At 43.7% G+C, this 27,850-nt stretch overlaps 1 protein-coding gene across 1 annotated transcript; it reads left to right on the top strand.

Annotated features, from left to right (window-relative positions):
- Positions 1 to 240: 240 nt before the first annotated feature.
- Positions 241 to 26,477, top strand: tfec (transcription factor EC; the record flags this gene model as incomplete). Its single annotated transcript, XM_083794489.1, has 8 exons — positions 241 to 297; positions 12,724 to 12,981; positions 13,983 to 14,084; positions 17,954 to 18,005; positions 20,382 to 20,444; positions 20,562 to 20,637; positions 22,565 to 22,712; positions 25,923 to 26,477. The coding sequence occupies 8 exons, from the start codon at positions 241 to 243 to the stop codon at positions 26,415 to 26,417; spliced, it is 1,251 nt and encodes a 416-aa protein (XP_083650615.1). The 3' UTR covers positions 26,418 to 26,477.
- Positions 26,478 to 27,850: the final 1,373 nt, after the last annotated feature.

Genomic DNA, 27,850 nt, shown 5'->3' with positions numbered 1-27,850 from the left:
GCACCGCCCGAGACACGGAGACACCATCGCCGTCCCGTTGACAGCTCCCCCTCTTCTCGCGTCCCGACTTTTCTTTTTTTTATTCGTTCTTTTTTTCTTCGTATTTTATTTTATTTTGCAGCAGCAGCAGCTCTCCCTATAGCTCCGCGAGGGGCCGGGGGGGAGGGGGGAGGGGGGGGGGGATTGGGTTGGGTTGGGGGCGGGCGAGAGAGACGCACGCGGCTGCCAAGCGCTGGAGCCATGAGTCGACGCCGTGTGGTCAAAGTGATCACCCTGACAGAGGTTCAGCTGCTGCAGGTAGGCTGGGAGGGGGGGGGGGGGGGTGTTGGAAGGAGGGGAGGGGAGCTGGAGGGAGGCAGCGATATGCACGGAGCGGGGGGGGGGGGGGGGGTTGCAAACGGTATTCGATGCATTGAAATAAGAGAGAGATAAGGAGGAATAGGGGTGGGTGTTGCTATTCTGGATGTGAGGAAAATAGAGAGCCTACAGGTGCGTGTGTGTGTAGGGAGGGGGGGGGGAGAGAGAGAGAGAGAGAGAGAGAGAGGCGGGTGCAGTTCGATCACGGTTGTAACTTGTTGTTTCAGTTTGTTCTTGCTTGACCACAAATACTAATAATTCTATTTCAATAGCATGTCGTTTCCAGTTACTTTTCCAGTTAAGCACACAATTTCACTCATGTAATGTACGTTACATGTATACGCAGACAACCTGGTTGACTGTAGGGTTCATGGCATTTACTCCACTATTGCACCTGGTAGGCTACTGTACCTACTGTAGGTTGAATAAGAACGCAATCGAAAGTTGAATGTGGTGAAAATGTATTGATGTATGGTGGGGTGGGGAAGTACATTTACTTAAGTACTGTACTTAAGTATAAATATGAGGCATTTGAGCTTTACTTGAGTATTTCCAATTTCCAATACTTTTACTTCTACTCCACTACAAATATTGTACTTTTACGCCACTACAGTTATTAGAAAACTTTAGTTACTATAGTTACTTTGTAGATTTGTATTATATTTACAAAACATACATTAACCACCTGCAGCCCTGCAGTATATATATATTTCTGCCATTTTAAAATAGCCGATCGACAAGCTCACAATGCGTCGCATAGCTTGTAGATCTGCTATTTTCAAAAGATTTTTATACATTCTAAAACTTGAAACGGGATACCTGATGAAGGTCGTGAGATCGAAACGTTGGAACTCAGTGACGGGCACCCATTTTGGTGTTGGCATCATGTTATGCTTTAGCTATTGAAAAATAGCAGATCTACAAGCTCATATCGCGCCACTGAGTGGCGCGATACGAGCTTGTAGGTCTGCTATTTTACTTATTTTACTTGTAGGACTGACATTTCTAGAATCTGATCTCAGGTCAGAATGGGTTAATCAGACCAGTGTGTGTCCAGTGGAAACCTCGTATGAATCTGATCTCAGGTCAGAATGGGTTAATAAACTATACTGCTATATATGTGAAGACAGTGTGCGGGATCTCCTCTCTCTCAAAACGTGAAACGGGACATTGCGCACAATGAGTACTTTTACTTCTAGTACTTTAAGTACATTTTTATACCAATACTTTTGTACTTTTACTCAAGTACATTTTGAATTCCGAACTTTTCCGGAGTATTTCTATATTGCAGTATTGATACTTTTACTTAACACTTTCAGGGGTTTAAATTCATCCTACCATCCTGCCTAGGCTGCCTAGATTGTCTCATTACCTTTGGAGCATACGCCGAAGTGTTTTCAGCTTTGATCGGCGAACCCCCTTTCTTTTTAATTATTAAAACACTGCGAATTAAACACGTTAAACAAACAGCGGGTTTAGCGTATTTCGCAGCACCGACACATGGATTAAATAGCGGGGGAACGTGGGTGACGCAGTAGAACCGCTAAGTAAAACAAACGAGTACCTTTCTCCACCACAGATGGCGCTGTGGGGTGGGGGATGGAGGGGAAGGTTGTGCCATGGCTCTGGAAGGCTGAGATGACGCCGGGTGGTCTGAAGGATGCTGGAATGGACAGAGAGAGAAAAAGCCAAATAGTACTTAAAACCCATTCTGACCTGAGATCAGATTCATACGAGGTTTCCGCTGGACACACACTGGTCTGATGAACCCATTCTGACCTGAGATCAGATTCTAAAAATGTCAGTCGTTCTTCGATTTTTTTCAAAAATAGCAGACCTACAAGCTCGTATCGCGCCACTCGGTGGCGCGATATGAGCTTGTAGATCTGCTATTTTTCAATAGCTAAAGCATAACATGATGCTAACACCAAAATGGGTGCCCGGTCAGAATGGGTTAAGGTGTTTTGACTTATTGTAGTATTTATTCACAGTATATGCAGAATGGGTACATTGCAAGTGAAAGCACAACTCAATACATTAAAACTGTTGCTGTGGATGACACACTGGGAAAAGCATTACACTTGTTTACAACAGGGACCACCATTTTCAATTCATCAGAACTGAAAGTGTGGAGTGTGCATGGAGTTCATGGAGTGATTTAACAAGCAGCCGCCAACAGAGGGAGTTAAAAGGTGTGAAAGAAAGGTAACATTGTTGCTGCAATGCTGTATATGCACCATGCGGTACGCTGTGGCTGTGTGCGCGCATGCTCGTGTGTGTGCATGTTGTGTGCATGCGTGTGCGTGTGCGTGTGTGTGTGTGTGTGTGTGTGTGTGTGTGTGAAATTGACCAGGCCTTATAGAAAGCACGCTTTTTACAACCGGAATAACAGAATAGGTCATCAGTCGGTCCCTGTGGAAATCCTGATTTTGTGAATCAGTTTGCTTTCGCACACTTATCTGCTCTCGCGTTGCACCATCTGTCCGATGTGTGGTCACGGCTGTTTGCCGGTTAGCAGGCTCAGCAAAACCAGAGCGAGCATGCCTGAGAAAAGGCTGTGTTCCACATTTTGTCCCATCTATCAGTAGATTCAAGATAGGAGAGAGAGAACAGTGCTCAGTGGTCGACGACATTCCACAAAATGTGTCAACATGGCCTTAAATTAAAACATATAGGGCTTTGGTAGGAAATGAATACAAAACTTGTACTGCAGGTTATGTCCATTATGTCCAAAGCTTAACATTGTCCATGTAGCCCTGCAGTGTTTCATAAGTCAGGTTTTTTTTTCTTTTCTTTTCTCTTTTTTTTTCTGAAGTGAAAGGAGAACTTGGGCAAGAATGAAACTAGGTTAAGCAAGAACGGTTCATTGAGGAGACACCTGTGGGTTTGTCTGCCACACTATGTCCCTGTTTGCGCAGCAATTCACTGGGATTTTTAAGACATAGACCTGCTTATGCGAAGGTAATCACATTGCTTTGAATCTGTGTACAATGACAGCTTTAGATAAATCATCAACTAAAATACTCATAATGGGTTTTCTTTATTTCTTTTTAGATTCAGTGTGTCATTTGTTTGAGTTTTTTTTTATCTCCGTCTTGCGTTTGCACTAAAATGCCTTAATAGTCCTCTTAAAAATTTAAGAGCATAAATGCAGAAGGCAGTTTTTGTTAAATTTGAAGTCAAGACGTGCCAATTATCCAGCCTTTTAACTTAAATCTGTTGGTATTTCCGCTTTGGCTTGTGTGCTCTGGGTTGACTTGACTGCTGGCAATATGGATGTCATTTCTCTTTAAGGTTGACATGTTGATTGTCATCAGAAACAGAGTTATCATATGGTACTGTGTGTGTGTCTAATACACATGGCCACATGCATTACGTGCAAGTTCTTTATGGCCGCTGTCAGTATAGTGCTTTGACATGGTTTCCTGGGGTAGCAACACTGCACGTTTCTTGGATTTGATTAGCGTGCGTGCGTGTGTTTGTGTGTTTGTGTGTTGACATGCCTTTACAGCCTGCAATGTTGATGTCAGCTGTAATACAATGTGCACATGACACTTATACTATATACAGTGTGTGTGTGTGTGTGTGTGTGTGTGTGTGTGTGTGTGTGTGTGTGTGTGTGTGTGTGTGTGTGTGTGTGTTTTGCCAACATTTTTGTGATCCCCCATAAATCCCCCTACCTACTCATTAGTACTATCATACTACAGCGTTACACAATAGTTTCAACAAATAGCAATTCTGCAAGCTTGTTTTGTGCTTGTAGATCTGCTACTTTTGCTCTCTGCATTTGAATCCTGAAAAATCACAGTTTTGGACAAAGTCAAAGACTGAAATTGCAAATGTTTTTTTTAAACTATCGACACCAGGGTTGACGTAGTTATGAGAAACAGAAAGACAGACAGAGCGAGAGAGAGAGAGAGAGAGAGAGAGAGAGAGGGAGTGAAGTTCAGATTTGTGTAACATTCCTCATTTTAGTGGCTTAGGCATCCCTAATGAAGTTAAGAGGACACAGCTGGTCTCCTAACAGTGGCAAAGTCTTACTTAACGGGATTAGAAAAACAAACTGAATGACAACTAATCTGTGCCCTGATTCAATCATGAGACAGTATTACTGTATCCAATATGTATTAGGCAACTCGTTTTGAATGTCCAAATTAATCTGGCCCTGATATGTCATATTTGTAGATGATTTGAGGATGGAGTGCACTCTTGGTAGGCAAAAGCATGGGAAATGTTCTTGCAGCATCACTTTTGTTTTTTGTTATGGTGCTGGCCGACTGCAAATTGCACACAAGTGACGGATAGTTCTTTAACACAAGGTGGACTTATTGTGCAGCTCTCGGTCAAGGTTTTGCATACAATGTTGACCTTAGTGGGCACTGGGCTGCTCAAATCCTACAGCCCCTGTTATACCAGCAGCAAACTCTCAGCCACCATGTCAGGAAAAACGCCCCAGCAGGTGTCATCAACAATGGTGGCGTGCATGCGTGCGTGCGTGCGTGCGTGCGTGCGTGCGTGCGTGCGTGCGTGCGTGCGTGCATGCAGGGATGTGGAGGGGGGGGCATGAACAATTGCCACAATAACTCAAAACCAGCTAGTTCTCTTAGCAACTTAAGGGGGCATACATGTGGGCCTTTTCTCTTCCTCAAAATGTTATTTAATTCCCCCCCCCCCCCCCCCCCCCCCAAACTGGTTTTTAATTATTCCTTTATTTAGACATAATTATTGGCCTATTCAGGATTGTTATTAAAGTCTGATTCCACTCAAAACATAATCTCAAACACCTCTAAAATCAGGCAAAACGTAAGCTACTTCATCACTTGCTATTCTGATAGGTTGGTTAGACAACTTCCATCCATAAAGAAGTCTCAGGTGCATGCATGGGACTGGGGGTAGGCTTCTTTGCTATTTTTGAAAAAACAAACAAAAAAAAAACATGACATGACATGACTTGACTTGACATTTTTCTGAATAAAATAAATGCATAAGTAAAACCTATCTCGTCTATAGATAATGACTCGCCCCCCCCCCCCCCCCAAATAGGGACGCCAGGTTAAAAGTAGTTAGATTAGATCGTTATCTCGCTCGCTTGCTGCTCCCGTTTGTCCGTGCGTCAGTACACGGCGCTCCTTCACACATGCACAGGGCACGCCATTGTCGGGGCTGGTCTCAGTGACTGAAGCGCCATTACATCTCAAATTTAATCAGCTGCCCCCACCCCACCCCGACCACCCAGCTTAATTGGCTAATGAGCACGTCTCCGGCATTTACAGTAGTGAGAGCAGCCGATGTGATACCAGGACAATCCCGCCGACACACTGTGTGTGTGTCTGTGTCTGTGTGTGCGTGTGCGTGTGTGTGTGTGCGTGTGTGTGTGTGTGTGTGTGTGTGTGGCGGCTCTGGCATCTCTTCCTCTAGCCCCTGCTCGTCAGAGAGCAATGTTGATTGGGAAACAACTGGCATTTTGTTTGGCCCTCGGCAGCCAGATATAAGAGCCCATAGATGCCGGTGACAAGCTGGGTATTGTGGGTGATGGAGTCGTTCCTTAGCCCATTCTGACCTGAGATCAGATTCATATACGAGGTTTCCGCCGGACACACACTGGTCTGATGAACCCATTCTGACCTGAGATCAGATTCTAAAAAATGTCAGTCGCTCTTTCGATTTTTCAAAAATAGCAGACCTACAAGCTCGTATCGCGCCACTCGGTGGCGCGATATGAGCTTGTAGATCTGCTATTTTTCAATAGCTAAAGCATGACATGATGCCAACACCAAAATGGGTGCCCGGTCAGAATGGGTTAGTTATGTCGACGGGCGCTGAATAACTGCAGCCAATCTACGGCTGACAAGTGGAATTTCATGCTTTTCATAGTTTTTTTTTCCTTTTTTGGTTCTGGGGTATACTGTGACCCTTAATTACGTACTTATAGTATTCCCTCCAATCCTAAACTAAATTAAACTTGATAGAAATCGTCTGACCCACGCCCCCCCACCTGTCGTTTGGCTGTAAATATACCTTATGATTCTATTGAGCTTGCAGGTTCCATTATGTTTTGTATTGTATTTGCCCCTGGGGCTTTTTGTGTGATCCTAAAAGGATAGCATAACCTTTGACTGTACTATAGCCTACCTATACTGTTAATAATCGTGTTAATAAAGTATTCAATCAATCAATCAATACCTTAACTTCTCACTAATACATTGCATGCTTTGTTGTACGATGGATTGTGATAATTACTTTACTTTACTTTATTTGTCTATTTAGTCGGGACAGTGTATATTGCTGAACATTACATTAAAAATGGAGTGTAAATATACCAGATTTAGAAAAGCATGCTAATTTCCATCTGCAGTCCCCCGACATCAAACAATACAAACAGGACTGACATACAGGACATGGCATACAAATACCTAGTACATTTCAAACGTAATAAGACTAGTAAGAATAAAAAATAAGAAAAGATTAAACTATGATTAGGGTAGGTTTACTCTATTTTGGACTAAGCGTCATACATGATCACAAGACTGGTTATTTTTTAACCATTGTTTCAAATTGTCCTTTAAAAGCTGTGAGAGTGCGAGAGAGCTCATTCCAGTATTGACAACGTTTTATGGACAGTACATTTTGACTGAAGGTAGACTTTCTGCCATGGACCTCACAGTCACCCCTGGATGCAGACCTTGTGTCTCTCTTTTTATGTTTAAATTCCTTGAGAGGAGGAGGAGCTAAATCATTTATAGATAAAACAGGCACTCTTGAACTTTCTAAAGTTTTCAAAATTCAAAAGATAATATTTCTCCAAAATGGCACAGTGATGATATGTGTTGGGTTTTTTGTCAAATAATAGCTGATCTACACTCTCACAGCATGTCGCAAGTGTCGCAATGCAGTGTGAACTTGTAGATTTAAGCAATAAGCCACGAGAGGTCTCAGGTTACCGGGTATTTTACACTGCCTGGGAGCGTAGGCAGTCTTCTACCTCCCAGGCAGTGTAAAATACCCGGTAAGCTGGGGCCTCGAGTGGCTTATTGCTTTTCTAAAATGGTTACAAACATATAGCAATATTAACCTAATAAAACTATTGAATTCACAAAAGTAGCTACGCTTTGCGCCACCAGAGCGAGCAACATCATTTCCTTGTTGTGCTCGGCAAGTAGGCTGATGGGAGAATAGCGCTTGATGATTTTACGGGGCTGCCTGGAGCCACACATTCAGTCATATGAGCCGGGCGGTGCTTAGACGCCCGCACGGCATGTGTTTGTAAAGCAATCAAGTGCTCCCCTTCCCCAGTTCAGCTACAAGGCTGCAGGATGATACAAAGTGATTGAAGCAGTGGGTTATCGGTGAAATTTACACCGGTCACGTGACGGTAACCAGCCAATCACAATGAAGTATTGGGACTACCCGTTTTAGAACAATAGATATTGAATGACATCAGACACCACTAAGTGTTCATTTGTTCATAGAAATGTCTGGAGACACAGAAACCATCATGAATCCATTCCCGTTTGATTGGTTCAGCAACAGATTTAAACTGGAAACACAAAACACCTTCATGTGTTTACAGTTCAAATCTCCTGCAGAGCCAATCAAATTAAGCTACTGAGAAACGCGAGCATGGAATCTTCAGCTGGTTTGAGTAGATGGTGCGCTGTGATTGGCCAGTCGCTGTGATTGACAGCCTATAACCCTAACCCTAACCTAACCTCAGTAAAACTATACCTAAACCTAACCCTAATCTAACCTCAGTAAAACTATACCTAACCCTAACCTCAGTAAAACTATACCTAAAACTCAGTAGAACTATAATATGGGGGTGTCATCATTTACTCAAACCAGCTGAAGATTACATGCTAGCATGAGAAACTTCCAGGGGATACGCAGACAAATCTGTTAAAGCACTGGAACACATGCAATTAGAACTGCAGACTCACTCCCATCCCATCTCCTGCCATAGTCTCCACCTTAGCCCATAGCACTTGCCCTAGCCCTAGCCTAGACAGGTCATTATTGACCTGGCATCCTACAGTATAGTGTTTATTAGTTTCAATGTACGGAATATTGCTTTTGGATCTTTGGATATTCTACTGTTAGACTGGTTATTGGTTTATATTTATGATTATAATTTAATAACAATTGCTATGCATTTGATTCATGGTGTTGTCCTTGCTTACTGTAAATCACTCTGGATTAAGAGCGTCTGCTAAATGCCTAAATTGTAATTATCAGCTATTCAAAAATACCCGATCTACAAGCTCACAGTCAAAGCCTTTATTGATATTTTGTTTATTATTAATTTGTTTGTTTATTTCATTGACAATTTTTATTTCTCTTTTGTTTTGTCCTTCACGCAAAATAAAGTCCATATTTAAGTGGTTAATATAGCCATCCTAACTAGGCTTCCAGGATTGATCTATTGCCTTTGGAGCATACGCCGAAGTATTTGCAGCTTTGATCGACGAAAATCCGGCGGGAAAAAAACCCCAGCCTGCACAGCCTGTAGTCCAGTCAAAACCCCCGTTCACTTGCATTGGACTCATTTTCCCAGAAGCCCTAGCAGCCCAGAGCATGGCTCGATTTCCGGTTTCGTCGTCCTAACGTGACAGACTCGTCAACAGGTCCGCGACAAATCCGCTCTTTCTTTTTAATTATAAAAAAAACGTCAAATTAAACACATGAAACAAAAAGCGGGTTTAGCGTAATAAGCAGCACCGAAACATGGATTAAATAGCGTGGAACACGGGTTATGCAGTGGAACTGTTTTAATCTAAGGCCCCAAAAGTTAAGACATTTTTTTCCCCCTTTTTTTTAAGAGAATAAATGACAAACATAAGTGTATGAGAATAGTCAACAATGTGATAGAGAACAGCTCCACATTCTACAGTTAAGTATTCTTAGCACAGGTATAAAATCCGACATCAATGCACGTACAACTTAAGCAATCCAATGCAGCAGAGATAAAATAGTCCATTGTCCCTTGACAAACCTACTGTGCTACAGTACAGTCAACAGTGTATAGTACAGCTTATAAGTCAATACAAAAAAAGAAAAACCTCTCGAGGAAGTACATTGAAGAACACAGACCAGACAACTACAGTATCAGCATTGATAAGAGCATCACAAAACCATTGCAAGCAATGAACTCAATGTTTATTTATACAGTTCTTTAGAAACAGCTTAACAGACCGTAAACTAATAAAGCAACTTGCTACAATGATGGCCTTTGTGCCCCCCCCCCCCCCCCCCCCCCCCCCCGAAAAGTGAATTACACATTTTTAGATATGAGAGGTTCCCCCCCCACCCCCAATCTATTTTCCCTGGCAATTGCATACAACGCAACAATGATAATGGAGACTTTTGTAAAGCCGACTTGGAAAATAGCTTTGCACGCTTACTCATTGGGAAACTGAGGCTATGAAATTTGTCTGGATTGACACTATATGGCCAGGGTAAAAATGGCATCAGGGGAGTTATTTAAAGCCCCCCCGCTGGGAGAACAAGGGTCAATTGTGCTGCCCTCCAGGCCCTGGAGCAGACTGCAGAGGGCTCTGGGAGGAAGCTGCTGGTTGGTCAGTGACACAGAAAAGGGGCGGTCCAGATGAATTACTGATAGACGCTAAAGGCAGATATCCTGCAGTGATCAAACCCTGGGTCATCTGTCGGCCCTCTGTTTGAGGTGATTACCACGCTAGGCAACATAAAGGCTTCCTCTCGGCTTTGAGCCCAATTAGTTCACTTTGGGCCCTTTATAAGACACAGGAGAGAGGACAGGACAGACGCCCACTGCCATAGACGGCACACACAGGATAGCAGCAGCAGCAGCAGCGGATTTGGATTTTGGTAAATTCACCTGCTGCTCCAAAAGAGAGAGAAAAAAACAACAAAAACAAACTGAAGAATATTTGCGTTCCTGAGAATGCCACACCTAACTGACTGTAGCTACTACAGGATGCGGGACGCGACCAGAGCTTCAAATGTAAGAATGTTGCAAAGCTGCGATTTACTTTGTTTTTTTGTAGTTCACACTTCACAGTACAATCTGTGTGAGTGTATGGATTCTTATGGGGTCCGGATGTGTTGATGGGGCAATGCTCACAGCTACATACTTATTTGTGTATCAACAAATTATATGGCAGATTACGCTTTTGCATAATTATCATATGAAAGTAGATAATCAGAGTTACATTTGTGGTGCGTTGTTCTGAAAAAATACATTGAGATTCATATAACGTGTGCGTTTGGATATGTGCACCAGGAGCACACTCACGTATTGGTTTGTATTGGCACCAGTGCACTCAGTGCCTATATCCAAACGCACCCTATGTCTTTAAATTGAGCCTATTAGTAAACTATATTAAAACAACTACAACTGGGGGCGCCCGCTGGCCAAGTGGTCCAGGCGCATGCCACATACTGTATAGCCTAGGCTTTGGCCTGACAGCGCGTTGCGTGTTCAAGTCCCGTTCATGACGACCTTTGCTACATGTCTCTCCCCTTCTCTCTCTCTCTCCCTCTTTCCTGTCAGTCTTTACTATCAATAAAGGCAAAGAAACAACTACAACTTATAGGAGCGGAAAACTGACAATGAATGCAGCAAGTGGTCAAAACAATGACTCTCGAATGTGGTTGATCAGGATGATGATAGCGGTCAAATGCGACTCACTCTGATTTTACGCAATTGTGCACTCCTATGGAGGGTGTTACGGTAACTGCGCCTGGAGGAGGGAAGGTCAACCTAATGACGTTTCTGTTTGTTCGCTTATTGATCAGGTTAGTGGGTAGCGTGGCATTGGTCCGACCTCCAGTTAGTCCGACAATTACTAACACTATCCCAAACCCTAACCTAACCCTAACCTCACAGGAAGCCACGGGTGATTTGTAACCCGCAGCACGGGTGATTTGTAACCCACAGCACGGGTGATTTGTAACCCACTGTAACCCGCAGCACGGGTGATTTGTAACCCACAGCACGGGTGATTTGTAAACCACAGCACAGGTCGGACTAACAGGAGGTCTGACGTAAGGGCAGTCCCCAGGTTGGTGATCATCATCATCATTTTTCGACCGCGGTCGAGATCATGGATTTCACAAGGCCATGCCAGACTTCCCGGTCCTTCATTACCATCCCCAGTTCCTGCTTACTGATGCATGTGTCCCTAGCGATGACATCAGGGTACGACAGTTTTCTACCTCTGGTCTGCTTTGAGGCAGGACTCCAGAGAAGAAGGGAAGATATAACCTCATTGTCAGCTCTGTAGCAGTGGCCGGCAAACTGTGTTCTTCTGAATTGGGCTAGTGAAGAAACGCGGGGAAGGTTGCCGTATATTAGATCAGTCGATGGGTGACTCTTCCAAGACAGATTTTGCGCTCTCATTAGAAGGCGGGTGTAAGTGCCATCCAACCGTTTCTCTTGTTTCTTTGAAAGTGTCCATGTCTCGGAGCCATAGAGTAGAATCGGCTCAACGGTCGTCCTAAATATTTTTACTTTTAACATCTTACTAAGCTGGGATGACCAGATCTTATGCATGTCATTGCAGGCTGACCAGGCCATACCCTTCCTAGTTTGAAAGTCCTTTTGGGAAGAAGATATACGAACCCAAATACTTGTAGTCATCAACCTGTTTCAGAGGAGTGTTTTTATAATGTGGTTATTGTTGGATTTGCATATATTTACGTGTTCAGTTTTCGTCTCGTTGAGATAAAGACCAACACAGTTGGAAGCCTGCTCAAGAGACTGGTGATAGGTTGGTGATGGTGAGAGGTTGGTGAGAGGCTGGTGAGAGGTTGGTGATGGTGAGAGGTTGGTGATGGTGATAGGTTGGTGATGGTGAGAGGTTGGTGAGAGGCTGGTGAGAGGTTGGTGATGGTGAGAGGTTGGTGAGAGGCTGGTGAGAGGTTGGTGATGGTGAGAGGTTGGTGATGGTGAGAGGTTGGTGAGAGGCTGGTGAGAGGTTGGTGATGGTGAGAGGTTGGTGATGGTGAGAGGTTGGTGAGAGGCTGGTGAGAGGTTGGTGATGGTGAGAGGTTGGTGATGGTGAGAGGTTGGTGAGAGGCTGGTGAGAGGTTGGTGATGGTGAGAGGTTGGTGATGGGCACCCGCCAGTAACCTGCCTGAGACAAACTTCTGTTCCCAAGACTCTTTTACTGGTGCAGAAAGTCTGGTGTAGAAAGCCTGGTGTAGAAACACCATAATGCGTGCAGAGTGAAATCCTGCAGGTTCATTTAACTCTGAGAATGTTCAATGCTCTCACTAGTTAAAGTAACACGTACTGTAGGAATCACTGCATGGACAATGATTGCCGGGGGTGAATAACCGAAGGTTAATCGACCTCGCTTTCATCTTCCTTTCTTTTTTTCTTTCTAGGTACAGAACCACCTGGAGAGCTCAAAGTTCCACATCCAGCAGACCCAGAGTCAGCAGCAGGTGAAGCAGTACCTGACGCTTGGCTCCAAACTGGCGGCCGCGGGCGGGCCTGGCCACGTCGTGCCGCACCCCCACGCCCCGGGCCAGCCGCTGGCCGCCGTGCCCATCATGAGGAACGGACACATGCCCTCCGTCAGCGATGGCAGCAACCCCAACAGCCCCGTCACCCTGCTCACGCTGGCCAATCACGACAGCGAGGTGAGTCCGGTGTGAACCAAACTATATACGTGGAAATACAGACGAGTGAATTCAGCTATCTGAGAGCAGCCATAGCAAGTGGAAACATAATTACGATGAATAATCATCCGTACGGCATTGCTGCATGTTTCGAAGTCAAAGAATGGACTTGTGTGCCTTGTAGTAAATGGGGAAAAGACTGAAACAACTAAATATCTACGTATGAACCACAGTTCAGTTGTATACAGATGAACTGTGCATTTCTCAGCAACCCTACAGTAGGCCTACATTTCCACGGCAAGCAGTACCATCCCTGAGGAACTATATTCCATGTCACGTGTAATTTGCAAGAGAGTGGTTCAAAGCTGACATAATCACCGCCACTATGCAAATGGCTAACACTTCATTTGGATGGACCATCAGCACAGCACAAAAGCATGCGAGACTGTGATCCGTACAGAATCACGGCCATTAAAAATAAATTAAAAACATCTGCAGCATTGTCTATTTGACGTTTACTAAGAATAATGACCCTCCCAGTCACTCCAGTCATTCAGTCAACAATGTGTTGTCATTATTGATTCTCCTTGTCTCTGCTGTGCTCGTCAATGACTTCAGACATGGCAATTCTGATTAGGAAAAAAAAAGAAGATCCTCCAGAATGTGATGTGGAAACTAGTTTGATAACAGTTTGATAACAGGGGGCAATCTTTCTCATCACCTAGCTGTCTTGTTAATCAACTTCAAGACATGGTGGCAGGGGAAAATAAATAGGCCTACTCCTCTGTTTTTGGATTAGTCCAACAAACCCACCCTCCTCTTTCTTTTCATGCCATATTTTCTTTTTTTTTTATGTTATGAGGATTCTCTCTATGAGGACCAGTCATGGACAGCATTTCTGTATGGATGAATACACCCAGGATTTTACTGTGTCATAGAACCTACTAGTGTGTATATTCATTTATGTATCTACCTATCAACAGTCTGTCCATGAGTACACTGTAATTACTGTTCTCTTTCAGTTTCCAATGGATGAAGTTATCGATGACCTAATTAGTCTCGAGTCCGGTTTCAATGATGGAGGATTGGATTGCATGGAGTCTAACATGATGATGCAAAACAACGTAAGTATGGCACACATTAACCTTTGCTAACAGCTACAGTATGAGCGAGCGATGTCCACAGTCCACACCCATCGATGGGGTCTTGATTTTGGCCGCTAGACTAGTTTCATTATTTGCAGCTGCGGTGAGAGGGTTCAACTTGGGTTGCATAACTAATGATTTTTCTCTGCCTCAAAGAGGAATGAGAGCTTCCTCCGGCCCACAACATGAACACTCAGGCTTGACTAGCTTGGGAATCGGAGGACCTGTCTTTAGAGTGAGGTCAGCTTAAGTCCAGAGATGAGTCAAAGTTCATTCGGCCAAGGACCAGGGCTTAGCAGCATTTCTCACATTTCTCAACAGTATAGGCAGATTAATTAGGGGGGGGGGGGGGGGTCACACTTGTGTGAATGAGGGGCGCGGGACACACAAAGCTGGGCGTAGGAGGGGCTAGCACCCCTCGAAAAATCCATTTAACTAAAGCAGCTTCAGGATACTAAGTTGACAGTGGCATCGGCTATAGAACAGCCATGAAATACTTGAAGAAGAAACAGCTATGTAATGCTTGAAAATGAATGATGAAGAAAACCTGAAACAAGTAATGCTGCATTCACATGTATTGTAATGTAATCAGGCAAAGGCGGTAGACGGCAAAGGGGAAGTAATTTTAGTGGACGGGAGCAGGACGGTCAACGGAACAGGACGGCATGGCAGTCTGGAAGCCAGAACCGGCGACGGTAACGGCAGACGGCATCAATGTTAAAATATTTTACCGTCCCCTGCCGTCCAGCAGGTTTTGCCGTTTTCCGCCTACCGCGTGCCTGATTCCATGTGAATGCATAAGCTTTTCTTTTTTTTTCTTACATTTTTATCCCACGATTTTGTAACCCAGTTTTCTTTTTGAAAAGCATAACTCTTTGGTGAAGTTTTCTGATGAATGGAAAAGGCTGCACCCTGTTGTAAACAAGTGTGAGTAATCATGGTGTGTCCAGAGTAACAGTTTTAGTATTGACCTGTGCTTTTGTTTGAAATGTACCCATTCTACATACTGTCTACATAAGTCAGTCCCTGGTATCGCTATTTTGGACATTCATTATGAATCACCCCAAATATGGTAAAAAAAATACACTTGTGTGAAGTGAGGGGCGCCCACTGTATTTATATCGGCCACATGATGTCTCACATCAATGTTTATTTAACGGCTGCCCTAAACAAACATTAAAATTCCATAGACTTCATGGCTGCCATTCGGTTTTCATCATAAGTGCTCTAAACAAAGTCCATCTATGGTGCGTTCAGACGACAGATGAAACCATGGGAAAACGCATCACAGCATAATGTGCGGCAGCTTCACGCATGATAGCCACTTCGTAGCTTCCCGTCGCTGGCTTGCATCGTTTCATCTGCCCGTGTGAACGCAACAATAGACTGACATGACGTAATCTTCAAAAGCCATGCATTGGAGGGGCTGGCGCCCCTCAAAAAGTTATACAAATAAATCACACTTGTGTGAAGTGAGGGGCGCTCTTACCATCATACATCATCATACATCATCACATTCCGTGCTCAGCCAATCAAATCATCGCATTCGTGGTACACACAAACACACAAAGCTGGGCATAGGAGCCCTCAAAGATAGCGAAAGCAAAAGCATATCAACAAGCTTTCGCTATTCACAACAAGGTATAGAGCGGTTATAAGAACACCACTTGCATAACTGTTACATAGAGGCATAAACAAGACATTGCAATAGCTGTGATTCAGACGATACATTCCGACAAATGGCAGAGATGGCATTGAGGACATGTGTGCCCCGTGCGATTCGCAGGCAGACGGACGACATTTTGAAAACGGAATTCTGGGACAAGAGATCCATTCGGCTGACACACCTGAACCTTAATACGGTGGTATGCGTGTGGCTGAAAGAGGACTTGTCAAACTTTGGGATTCCAAGACAACACAGTGGAATCCAGGCCTAACGCCTTGCGTGCGTGCAAGTAGGCAGAGACAGGGACTGCTGGCAGACAAAGAACCCTACATCCATACATATTACATGCGTATACATACTGCACATGCTGAGGAACTGTGACAGAGGGGGTAGGATAGAGCTATGCAAGGCAAAGGGGGGAGTGAGGGAGGAAGGGGGCAATCGAAGAGCAAATGACAGAGGAATAGGGGCGGCTTGGACTAATGCATGGTCTCCCCACTGTCTCGTTCAGAAATGATTTTCAGAAACAATGTTCAGAAGATGTTGGTGCTTAAAAAGGATCAGTTTTGCCCTAATTAGTCATACAGTGAAATGTGTCAGGTCGCTTTGCCGTTTCTGCACATCCAGGGACGGGGGCAGGGGCCAGATGGATGGATCTGAGCCATTTCTGTAGGGAGGCAGTCAACACTGCATTCTTGCATTCTTATAAGCACTTCTAACTTCTAACTCACCCCGCTTTCCAAACCAAACCAAATAATCTGTCGTTTTTTTGCTAGTCTCTTTCTTGTTTCATGTTTGCTCTCATTTCCCCTTCTTATATCCTAGCGTCTTTTTCTGTCCTCTTGCGTCCTCTTCCTCTCCTCTCCATGCCCCTCCTCCCTTGCATGTCCTCTAACCCTAGTACCCTCCATTTTCCCATCATCCTCACGGTCTGACCTCCATCCTTATCAGGTTTTACACTCTTTTAGGAGACAGATTTCACAGTACACGCCCTAGTGGATAAAATTGGCCCCGAACAGCAGCGCGGCAACGCACGCAAGCGCTGGGGATTAGACACGGATGTGTGTGTTGTGCGAGCGTGCCGAATCGCCACATTCTCCACCAGTGTCGGTGAAAAGGCGCCGTTATCGCAGCGCTCCACACATGTTTTCCCAGGGAGAGCGTCTTCGCCTAGGAAAACAGTTTTGCCTCTGTTCGGCCACTTGACCCAAAACCAGCGCTTCTCATGTAACGGCGAGGCTATTTTCAACACACAGGCAGCCTCTGTGTTGGAAGCCCCTTCAGAGCCGAGGGGCTTCTGATAATGGTGGCAAAGGCAGATCAAGGCCACCCGGCGCACCAGGTCAAGCCCACGCCCCGGGACCATGGGGGTGGCGGGGGCGTATCGTGATAATGGCCTTTAGAATAAACAAGGGACATCTTCAGTGCTGCTTGTGAGGCTTCTGGTGTGCTTCTTGTGTACTCCTCGCTTTGTGAAATAAATCACACCCGTGCGAAGTGAGGGGCACCCTTATCATCTTACATCATCACAATATATTAACTTAACATATTATGCTTAAGTTATAGGCACGCTGCTGTGCTTTAAAACGTTTTGACATTAATTATGTGAACAAGCCTTAAACTGTTTGCACAGGCATCACTGCACTGCCTGCAGGGATATACTGTAGGGACAAAAAGTATCATCCTCGGTCCTTAAACAGGCACATTGTGACACTCTGCAGCTAACACTCACGCAAGGCCCGTGATCAGAACAACTGGGTCTGTTGGCTTTGATCGAAGCATGAATGCACAATGAAACCTCGAGTGTTCATTTAACTTAAACTTAAGATTTGTACACTTTGAGTTACAAATGGATAAATGAACACTGAGGATTTTACTGTGTTGCACGTGCATGTGTGCATGCGTGCGTGGGGGGGGTGCTCGTAAAACGTTAATGTGTTTCTACTATGTTTCTCCAATTGACAGAATGAATGACACACGCCATCTCAATTTCTGTCCCCTCTTTCTCTTCCTCTCTCGATCTTCTTCAATCCTCTTCTCCTTCACTCTCTTCGTGTCTTTCCCCCTGCTCTGTAATTCCATACCACCCCTTTTTCTTTCACTTTTTCTCTTTCCCAATCACTCATCTCCCCTGACTCTCACTTCCTCCTCTCTCTCTCTCTCTCTCTCTCTCTCTCTATAGGTGTCACTGAGCAGTAGCATGCTGGACGTTTATGGGGGTGAACATCATGAAGGTATGAATGCCCCTCTAACCCGCCAAAGCTCACAGTAAAAAGGGAATACACAGTTATGCACTCATACCTGTCTATGCACAGGTATATGAGCATACGCTGCGACTCGTTGTGCGCTTGTAGATCGGCTATTTTCAGCATGCAACCTACAGCATGTTAAAGGACTTATAATGGATCTCTTGTCCACTTCTTAACATTTTAGTCTAGTTTTTATTTGTTGACGAAATTGTCAATATATTTAGCCTTAGTTTTAGTCATCATAGCTTTGTTTTCATTTAGTTTTCGTCAGTGAAAAAAGGTAGTCGACGGACATTGTCCCAGTTGGGACAACTTTATTTACAGTGAGCAGTACGACACAATATACACTAGACAAGAGGCAAAACAAAGTGCAGTCCGTTGACAATGATACGGCAGCACATTGGTGTATAGGTACTCTACGCAGGTTTCTGAACGGTTCATAAGAAGAAGGCATTTCTGTAAGAATGACTAACACTTTATGCCCTTGGAATGCCAGGACCAATTTTTTTGTTTGGGTAACAAATTGGCATATTTTTAATTCATCGTTTTAACATACAAGAAAGATCTGGTGGATTGAAGAGATGTTTTTCTTTGTTCATTCATTGCAAATGTATTCTCTCGATTCGCCACCAGATGGCGGGAAAGCATCATTATGCTGATTTTGGCTAAAATAGACGGATCTTCCTAAGTCACTTCCGGTTGAACGATCAACAACATCCTGTAGTAGTTTGACCCTAGTCAATAGTTTGGCTGGTCCGGATTGCTAAGCTAATGCTATATTTTTCATAACTAAGTCAAATTAACCTCAAATCAACCCCAAAAGATCGCAAAATATCACATTTTTTACACCGACGCACATAGAGACGGCGCACGTGCACGATAGCGCACGATCACGCGGATTTCGGCCGTTTTTTGGTAAATTACATCCAACATTAGTGATATTAGCGAAAAAATATTAATTTTTGCTCTTTTGACCCCGCGATAACTGATATTGATTGTCATTCCGTTTTTTCCGTTAACGGGAGGTTTAGATTTTTCGATTAATTCCGTTTTTTCCGTGAATTGTAGGCCAAGGGTTAAGGCAACCATTAAAAAAAAGATACCTCTCTGCACATAAAGGTTCTGGGTGCGTGAGTAAGAATCGATGTGCATACAGTGAGTACACTATATCAGATGATCGGAGATCTCCGCCTATACAAAAACACGAGAGGAAACTGAAATTCAACGTACAGACTATAAGAGCGGAGAAACATTTGTCTTAGCATTTTTCTGTAATATGTGGTTTATTTCTTTTGGTTGTTTGAGATTGAGATCCAGCCAGTTTTAGGCCCTACATTGCATTTAGATGTCACCAGATGTATCGGCATATAGGCCAAGATCTCCACTAGACTGGCTACGTGAGACTAACAGCACACAAGCATTGACCGTTAAATGTCTACTTGTTTGGACGACATCAGATCCAATTGCTGGTGTCGAGCCAACACGTCGACGTGTAGTAAGTTGATTTTGTCGCGTTCCGGTCCGGTGTCTGGCCGAGCAACAATCGAGGCACTGTGGCCCACGGTTCCGCATGGGAGGCTGATTGTCTTTGGTTGTTTTCACAGCGCTGAAGAAACGTGTAGACTTTTGTGTCGCACAACGGGAACGGAAAAAAAAGGAGGGAAGCTTAAATCCCACAAAGACCTCTTTGAGAGAATTCTTATGAATGTCATGCATCAAGCAAAAGAAGCTTAATTGATTTAGGAAATAGAAAGGATGCCTGAAGTGCTCTTCACTCTCGACGAGAAAATAAGTAAATTGCCAGCCCCCCACCGCCCCTTCGACTTTGCCGTGCGGACAATGGTGCCGTTACACGGAATTTAAAATGCCTTGATTGAATCAACAGAGACAAATTGGGCAATCCAATCTTAGGTCCCCAATTATGTAATTTGGAAGAATGTGAATGCAAATATGGAAGCCTTAGCATTCCTGTCCCCTTGCTTTGGGGACAGATTAGCGAATTGGCTGAACTGCCTTAAATACAGGCTGAGTTTTGAACCAAAAAAAAGGGAACTACAGACATGCTGGAGGGGATAAACTGAGCTCTTTCACTGCAGGGGTGCGCGCGTGTGCGCGCGTGCGTGCGTGCGTGCGTTCGTTGCGTGCGTGCGTGTGTTCGTCCGTGTATGTGTGAGAAGAGGTCAAGCCTTGTGTCTGTAATGTGTAGACTTACGCAAAGGAAAAGTCCACACTCTATCTGACCCTGAGTGTGTCTCACGAACACACACATACTTACTGTCTGCTAACAAAAGCAGAAGAACAACAGAAGAAACCCTGTGGGGATGTCTTTGGCTAATCAATGTGTTTCTCTTTGCGAAACAGATCATCATAACGACACGAGGGTGATGGCCAAAGAACGCCAGAAGAAGGACAACCATAATTTGAGTAAGTGTCTCTGGGACGCCGTCACAAACCATCACCACAAAATGCATTAAGCTGTGTAGACCAGAATGCCGCGCCCTGTCTTATCACATTGTCCCGCCCTGTGTTTCTTTCTCCCAGTTGAAAGGAGGAGACGATATAACATCAACTACAGGATCAAAGAGCTGGGGACGCTCATACCCAAATCCAATGACCCGTGAGTTGCACATCCGTCTTCTGAGGCTGCCAACTATCCATACGTTTTCTTAGCCATTATTCAATTGATCACTTTTTTTCATTAATCAAATAATCTCAAAGCATGTTTTGACGCTTTCTTTTTTTTTTGCAACAATGACATGCCCAAAATAACTATTGATTAATTTATGATTTGTATTCAATTATATATATATATATATTTTTTTTTTTAATATATAATTGATTAAACAGTTGCACCCCTACTGTTTTCTAGCACCTGTAGGCCTATAGTTTTGGTCCCTTGCTTTATCTGATGTCCATCATGTCCCTGGTCATTTGAGCTTATAGACGCATCACAGTCCCGCCCCTTTCAGAACAACGAGGGCACCAGGAAATAATTCCCCATAATTTGTTTGGGGTTAACTGGGGACAGGGAGGAAAAAATGAGGACAGGATTATCACAACAAAACAAAAAAAGAAGTGATATTTGAATTAAGTGAAATCACTGAATATACCTTTAAGCCAACAGCCGAGTTGACAAATCATAACAATTCATTTTTGGGCCGAACAAATGAATAGAATAGAATAGAATAGACTTTATTTGCCATTTGCACAAGTGCATATAGGAAATCCAAGTGCTTCATAGTCTACCGAAACACAATGCATATTCAGTTTGTCTATCATGACAGAGTAAATAAGTAAAGTGCTTCATAATCTGCCTAAAAACATAATTCAGTTCATCTTTCATCATGATTCAGTTCATCTATCATATTGATTTCCGTCCCTAATGTCCTCGGCTATTAGTCGCACAGTAATTAATATTAATTAATAATTAGAAAGAAGAAGAAAAGGGCAGCAGGGTACAACACTTTTTTTTCTTTTAGTTTTTCTTCTTTCAAATGATTTGTTTGGCCCCCCAAAAAAATATTTATTGTCATGATCTGTCAACTCGGTTGTTGGCTTTGTCCGAGGCTTACAGACCTTTAAATAAATACTTTTTTAAACGCCTATGGGGAAAAAATGAATGGGGAATTATTTCCTGCTGCCTCGTCGTTCTGATCACTATTTTTGCATGACACCATTGTGTAAAAATGATAAAATGCAGCTTAAGTGGTTAATTATTTGTCCAGAATGAATAGCTTGTAGCTTTCATATTATGACCATGCAGGAATATCTAGATACTTTGACTCAAGTACTGGGGTTGAGTACTTTGAACTGAAATCCGCTGACCTTCCTTCCCTCTCCCCCGCTCGCCTCCCTCCTGTGCAACTGAACTTTGATTCCAATTGTAAATGGGAGGTTAGCGTCGGTGGCGCGCCATTAACACGGAATGAAAAGGAGATTATTAGCTCGGAGCAGCCCGACGTCTCACTCCAAAAGAACAGGACAATTTGACTACCTTATACACCTTCTTCCTTAAAAAAAAAAAAAAAAAAAGTAATAATATCTGAGAGAGAACGACTTGCACTCTGCCACCTAAAGTCCAATTTTCCATTTCCACCTCCGCTCGCTCTCTCTCCCCTGCTCTGTCTTCGCACTTCACTTCTTTCTTCCTCACCTATTTTAAACCCGGGGATTAATTTTACCGAACAAGGAGGGCAGGAGAATGGACTTCTTTTTTTCTACGTGCACATACTTAACTATTCTATTAAAACCTCTCATTCAGAGTGTCCGTGCCTCATGTCCAAGGATGAATAATTGCACCCCTGTGTATATCACCGTCCGCTTATTCATATCATAAAAGAAAAGAAAGTGGGGGAAAGAATGTCTTTCTGCCTTAAAGGTAACCCGCCCCCACCCATAATCTTTTCCCTCTTTTTATTTTATTTTTTTCTTACTTTGGAGAAGATTCTGCTGACGTTAGCCAGGTGGTTCATCGGTGTAAAAGGTTATCTTTTTAACACGTTTTTTTTTCTTCCCTCCCGTCCTTGCTCATTGGCTGTGAACAGCGACATGCGCTGGAACAAAGGCACCATCCTGAAGGCCTCGGTGGAGTACATCAAGTGGTTGCAGAAAGAGCAGCAGCACGCCAGAGAGCTGGAGAGCCGACAGAAGAAACTGGAACAAGTGAACAGGAGACTGCTCCTCAGGATCCAGGTATATATACGCGTAGCATTCACGCATTCTCTGGTGTAAACAGGGTTCAGGTTTATTTATACGCGCGGTGCTAATGCACACCTTAAGCGAAGTGATAAAGCGTGTCTCAACGGATGGTAAAGAAAACATATAGGTATACGTGTGTGTGTGTGTGTGTGTGTGTATATATACAAATTCCCAACGTGCAAAGCACAAGGGGCTCATAAAACTCTCAACTCATAAATTTAAGCATGCAACACACATGCACGCTGTTTCTCTGTGGCGTCTATAGGCTGTTGTATTGGCAATTGGATTAGGGTCAATCTTGGAGGGTGATTTAGCATCTAGCTGACTAGTCCACATTTAGCACCTTCCACATGTATTTACAGTGGAATAACAGTCTTCCTCTAGGAATCCCGACAAACCTAATGTTCCTACAATATTTAAAATGAGCTCATGCAGTGGCATTTTCTATGGCAAAATGAGATGATTAGTCATATTTTATACAGTTGTTTATTTACGGTCCAATTTTTTTATTCAGTGACATCATGACACATGTTGTGTGTTGGGGTGGGCTCCGATTTGGTGTAGCGGTAGCCCAACGCACGCACGCACGCACGCTTCTGGGCACTTCAATGTAAAATGAGAAAAAAAGTTACAAAATAAAATATTAGAAAAATGGTCCTATGTAAAGAAAGGAGTGCATCAGCCAATTTTTTTTACCTTTTCCCCCAATTTTTTTTTTACTGGATATACATGTTTTGTAGCAATTTGAAGCAACTGTAGAAAAACTGAGACCTTGAATTTTTAAGCATGTTCTCCATCATGTATAGGCTACTTTACTATTATTATTATTATTATTATTATTATTATTATTAACATTTTGGACAAAATAGCCAATTCTACATTGTGGTGCAAAGTTGTCGTGCCCTATAGTGCCCACCTATCCCGTTACCTTATAGTTACTCTGATAAATAGAGCTACTGTACACTAGTTCAGACAAGAGGACTCTTAAACAGTGATAAATAGAGCTACTGTACACTAGTTCAGACAAGAGGACTCTTAAACAGTGATGGTCTGAAGTCCAAACCGCCCGCCAGGGCTGTGTGAGGAGAACACATACAATGGCCAAATAAGAGCTGATTGCAGAATGCAGACGAATGATTAGATCCTATAACGTGGTGTGTACATACGAGAGGGTCCTCACCTTCCCACGCACACCACAGCTCTCTCCCTCTGAGCCAATACACAACATATTGCGGTCGAGGTTAAGCGGTGAAGATAATATCATAACGTTACACACAATGTAATAATAGTAATGTCTTGTGTGTATCAAAAAAAGAGGGGCACATTTTCTTAAAGCCCTATACAAATAGAAAAAAATTGACCGTTTTTTTGGCTATTTTTTAATAACATAATAAAATAGGGGTGCCAGGTTGTGATTAACATACATTATTACCATACATTTTATTGTAAAGTCTGTTGTAGGCCTACCTTTCCCAGAAGGAAATGCATGTAATTATTTCGGACTGACCAGAAGCAGAAATAAAACATATCCCCACCAGGCATAAAAAAATATGTCCAGAGTGGGGATATCAAAAGTAATAGTAAAAGTGAATTATGTCACAAAATACTTTAGGCAAGACTGTTTCCTAATTGTTTTTCCTTTAAAAAAATAAAATAAGGAACTGATTAATTTCAGTCTGGTGTTCGTGATTTTAGCTATTTTTGTCATTCTGAGGGAAACAAATTGATTTTAAATTCACTTTTATTTATATATGTATTTAACATTTCACCTATTGTGAGAATATACATCTGCGGGTTTTGTCATCATACCACAAAGTATTTGAGAGCATATAGTTAATGGAAACTCTGCAATCGTATCTGTGGGTGGTCCTTGAATGACTCCGCTGCCGAATTTGTGTCATCGCTATTGGTGACCTGCTCCGACTGATTGATTGATGAGAGGCATGGTGGGAGGGAGGGGGGGGACTCAATGTCATTATTCTGTCACTAACTGGTCCCCGGGGTGTGTTTCTGCTTTGAGTCACAGCGCCGCAGCCCGCATGGGGTCTTACACAGCGGAGGTTTGAAGATGACTGTGGTTAATACGTAGTGGTCCAAACACATGACGCTATATGACGTGAAGGTCTGTTGTATTATATAGGCCATTTCATGAAGAGGTTTCTCCTCACCATCAGTCATCATTGACCTGACAGGCTAGGCTGGAGCAGGGCGTGTGTGTGTGTGTGTGTGTGTGTGTGTGTGTGTGTGTGTGTGGGGGGGGGGGGGGGGGGGGGGGGTGGTGTATGCATAATGTGCACACGTTTTGGGCTCATAAAAATGCATCATCATGTGTACTGTACATGGGCTTTGAACTGTGAACCCCCCCGAAGGAATTATCGTTTAGGTATCTCACCTGTGCAATATATTTATTGAATATTGTCCCTTAAACAAACTAATAAAAATACAATTCAGTTGAAGAATTCTATAACCACAACCACTTCTACAACCACAAGCCTATACATACTCCATCATACGACAATGTTTTGGCCAACTTTGTCCATCAAAAATAGCAAGCTTGGGAGTCGTGTTGCATTACAATGCAATGTATTATACACTTTTAGATTGGCTATCCGTGCTACCAAAATAGGACCAGTAGTTTGGAGAGCTTGCGTTGATATCTATCTATCTATCTATCTATCTATCTATCTATCTATCTATCTATTTATTTCTATAAATGCACCTACGGCTGTAATCCACGTAACTCGAGAACCGTACGCCGCACCGACTTCAAATTCGACACACGCGTTCAACACCCCCACAGGGAGTGCAGTGCCCGGTGTCAATCGGACACACGGTTGTCAAGAACCGCCACAAAAGGCATCTGCCCGGGCTCTGGACAAGGCTCCTGCCCAGGATCCATATGGAGCTGGCCTGTTCTGACATCACAACACTCACAGTCACTCATATTTGGCCATGCCTGACACATAACCCCTATAGGAATAAAGGGACACAGAAGCTCTGCGTACATCTGCATAGACTCCATATTTGGGCATGCCTGACAAATAACTCCATATATGGGCATAAAAGGGACATAATAACTGGGTGGGGCATGCATTCTCAACTTGCATTGTTCCAAGTAGGCCAGTTCAAATGGGCACCGCTCTAATATATAATAATGTTATTAAAACACGCCACAACTTTAACTACAACTCTCTTGTTTTCCAGGAACTCGAGATCCAGGCCCGAGCTCACGGCCTCCCCAACATGGAAAGCGCCCTGGGGACTGTGGAGTTCAAACAGCAACAACAACAGCAGCAGCAGCAGCAGCACCAGCCTCTGCCTCCCCAGACCCAGCAGCCCCCTCCTCTCTACCAGGAGGACCTCAACAGCGACTACCTCCAAAGGACGGCCACTGTCACCACGGCCACCGCCGCCATGCAGGAGATGGCCCCCGGCGGCGTCCCGGTGTCGCAGCAGGACCACGCGGTCGCAAGCAACGACGGCTCCACCACGTTCTCCGACCCGCTGTCCCACTTCACGGACTTCTTCAGCGTCACGCTCAAAGAGGAGCACCGGCTGGACGAGATCCTGATGGACGACCCGCTGTCGCCGTTCGGCGCCGACCCGCTCCTCTCGGCCGGCTCTCCCGGCGCCGACGGCTCCAAGGAGAGCAGCCGCCGGAGCAGCTTCAGCGAGGACGACGACGACGACGACCTATGATGGCCGGGAGGAGGGACCGTCCCCCCCAGTTGTCGTTGAGCTCCTGGTCTGTCCTGACTCGAGTCGTCACAGGCAGACTGGTGATTGACGGCCTTGGGCGCACGAACGGTGACAATCGCTCTGCAAGATAGATCTTTCTGAAGAGATTTCTGAAGTGCTTTTAAATAAGTAGGCCTAGACTTTGTGAATCAGGTGGGTTTCAGGAGGTGGAGGACTGGAGCAGAAAAAAAAACTAACAAAGGTTGCCCAGATTGTTCCAAAGGACCAGAAGCAGGCTGAAGGCAATCTGAAAGAGACAATGAACTGTACAGCCCAAAGATGCTCTTTCACACCTCGGTACAGAGAACCCCCTGCCTCTGCCTCCTGGACATGGCATCACACTTAGCCTACCACACAACAAAAGGGAGACATTATGATCCGTATTCAAAACAAAGAAAAAAGAAGAGAAAAAAACTACTGTTTGGATACACTGTGGTAGCTGTACACTGTAAAGCAAAAAAAAAAGAAAAAATGCAAACTTACTCAATCGTTGAAAACTTGCCAGAAGTGTCCTTTTCTTATATTTTTGTGAAAGTGGAAATACTGTCATTTTATTTAAAAGAAAAAGGATTTCAACTCATTGCAGTGGGAACTGTGATATCATGTGCCTTATTCAATACTTGTTCTCACAAAAAGATGGACATGTAACTGTTATACTAGCCAAAATGCCTAACACATCCAATGTCTAGTCTGTTACTTTGAAACATTTTTTTTTGATAATGTTTATAAATGTGCTGTAATCCACATATTCTTTTTAAGAAAAAGTATATATTATTATAATTATTATCTAACATGTTATCTTTTTTATTCTTTGGAGGGGTGGGGAAAATATAATAAAACCCCTTTTTTCATATATTTGATTTGGTTTCATATTGCCATCACTCCATAATAAATGGAGAGTGCCACCTAGTGGACACACAAGTGTAGAGCTTGTGGACAAATAAAAGAGTAAATAAGCGTGCACTCGTGTGCACGTTGTGTGCACGTCAGATTTAAAAAAAGGCATCATTAGCCCATTCTGAACCCATTTTGGTGTTAGCATCATGTCGTGCTTTAGCTATTGAAAAATAGCAGATCTACAAGCTCATAGCGCGCCACCGAGTGGCGCGCTACGAGCTTGTAGGTCTTCTATTTTTGAAAAATCGAAGAACGACTGACATTTTTAGAATCTGATCTCAGGTCAGAATGGGTTCGTCAGACCAGTGTGTGTCCCAGTGGAAACCTCGTATGAATCTGATCTCAGGTCAGAATGGGTTAGGCATCATGTGGCATTGAGTGAGGTATTACTCTTATCGCCCAGCATCATTTGGAACCATTAAACAGTGCGCCCAACGATTTGCAGCTAGATATCACAGCATGTAGCCAAAAGACTCCCGAGAGGATCGACAACCACC

The sequence above is a fragment of the Protomyctophum parallelum genome, assembly GCF_964188405.1.
Source record: "Protomyctophum parallelum genome assembly, chromosome: 22".
Lineage (NCBI taxonomy): Eukaryota > Metazoa > Chordata > Actinopteri > Myctophiformes > Myctophidae > Protomyctophum > Protomyctophum parallelum.
The sequence above is the reverse complement of the archived record's forward strand: the minus strand, read 5'-3'. Positions and strand labels throughout refer to the sequence as shown.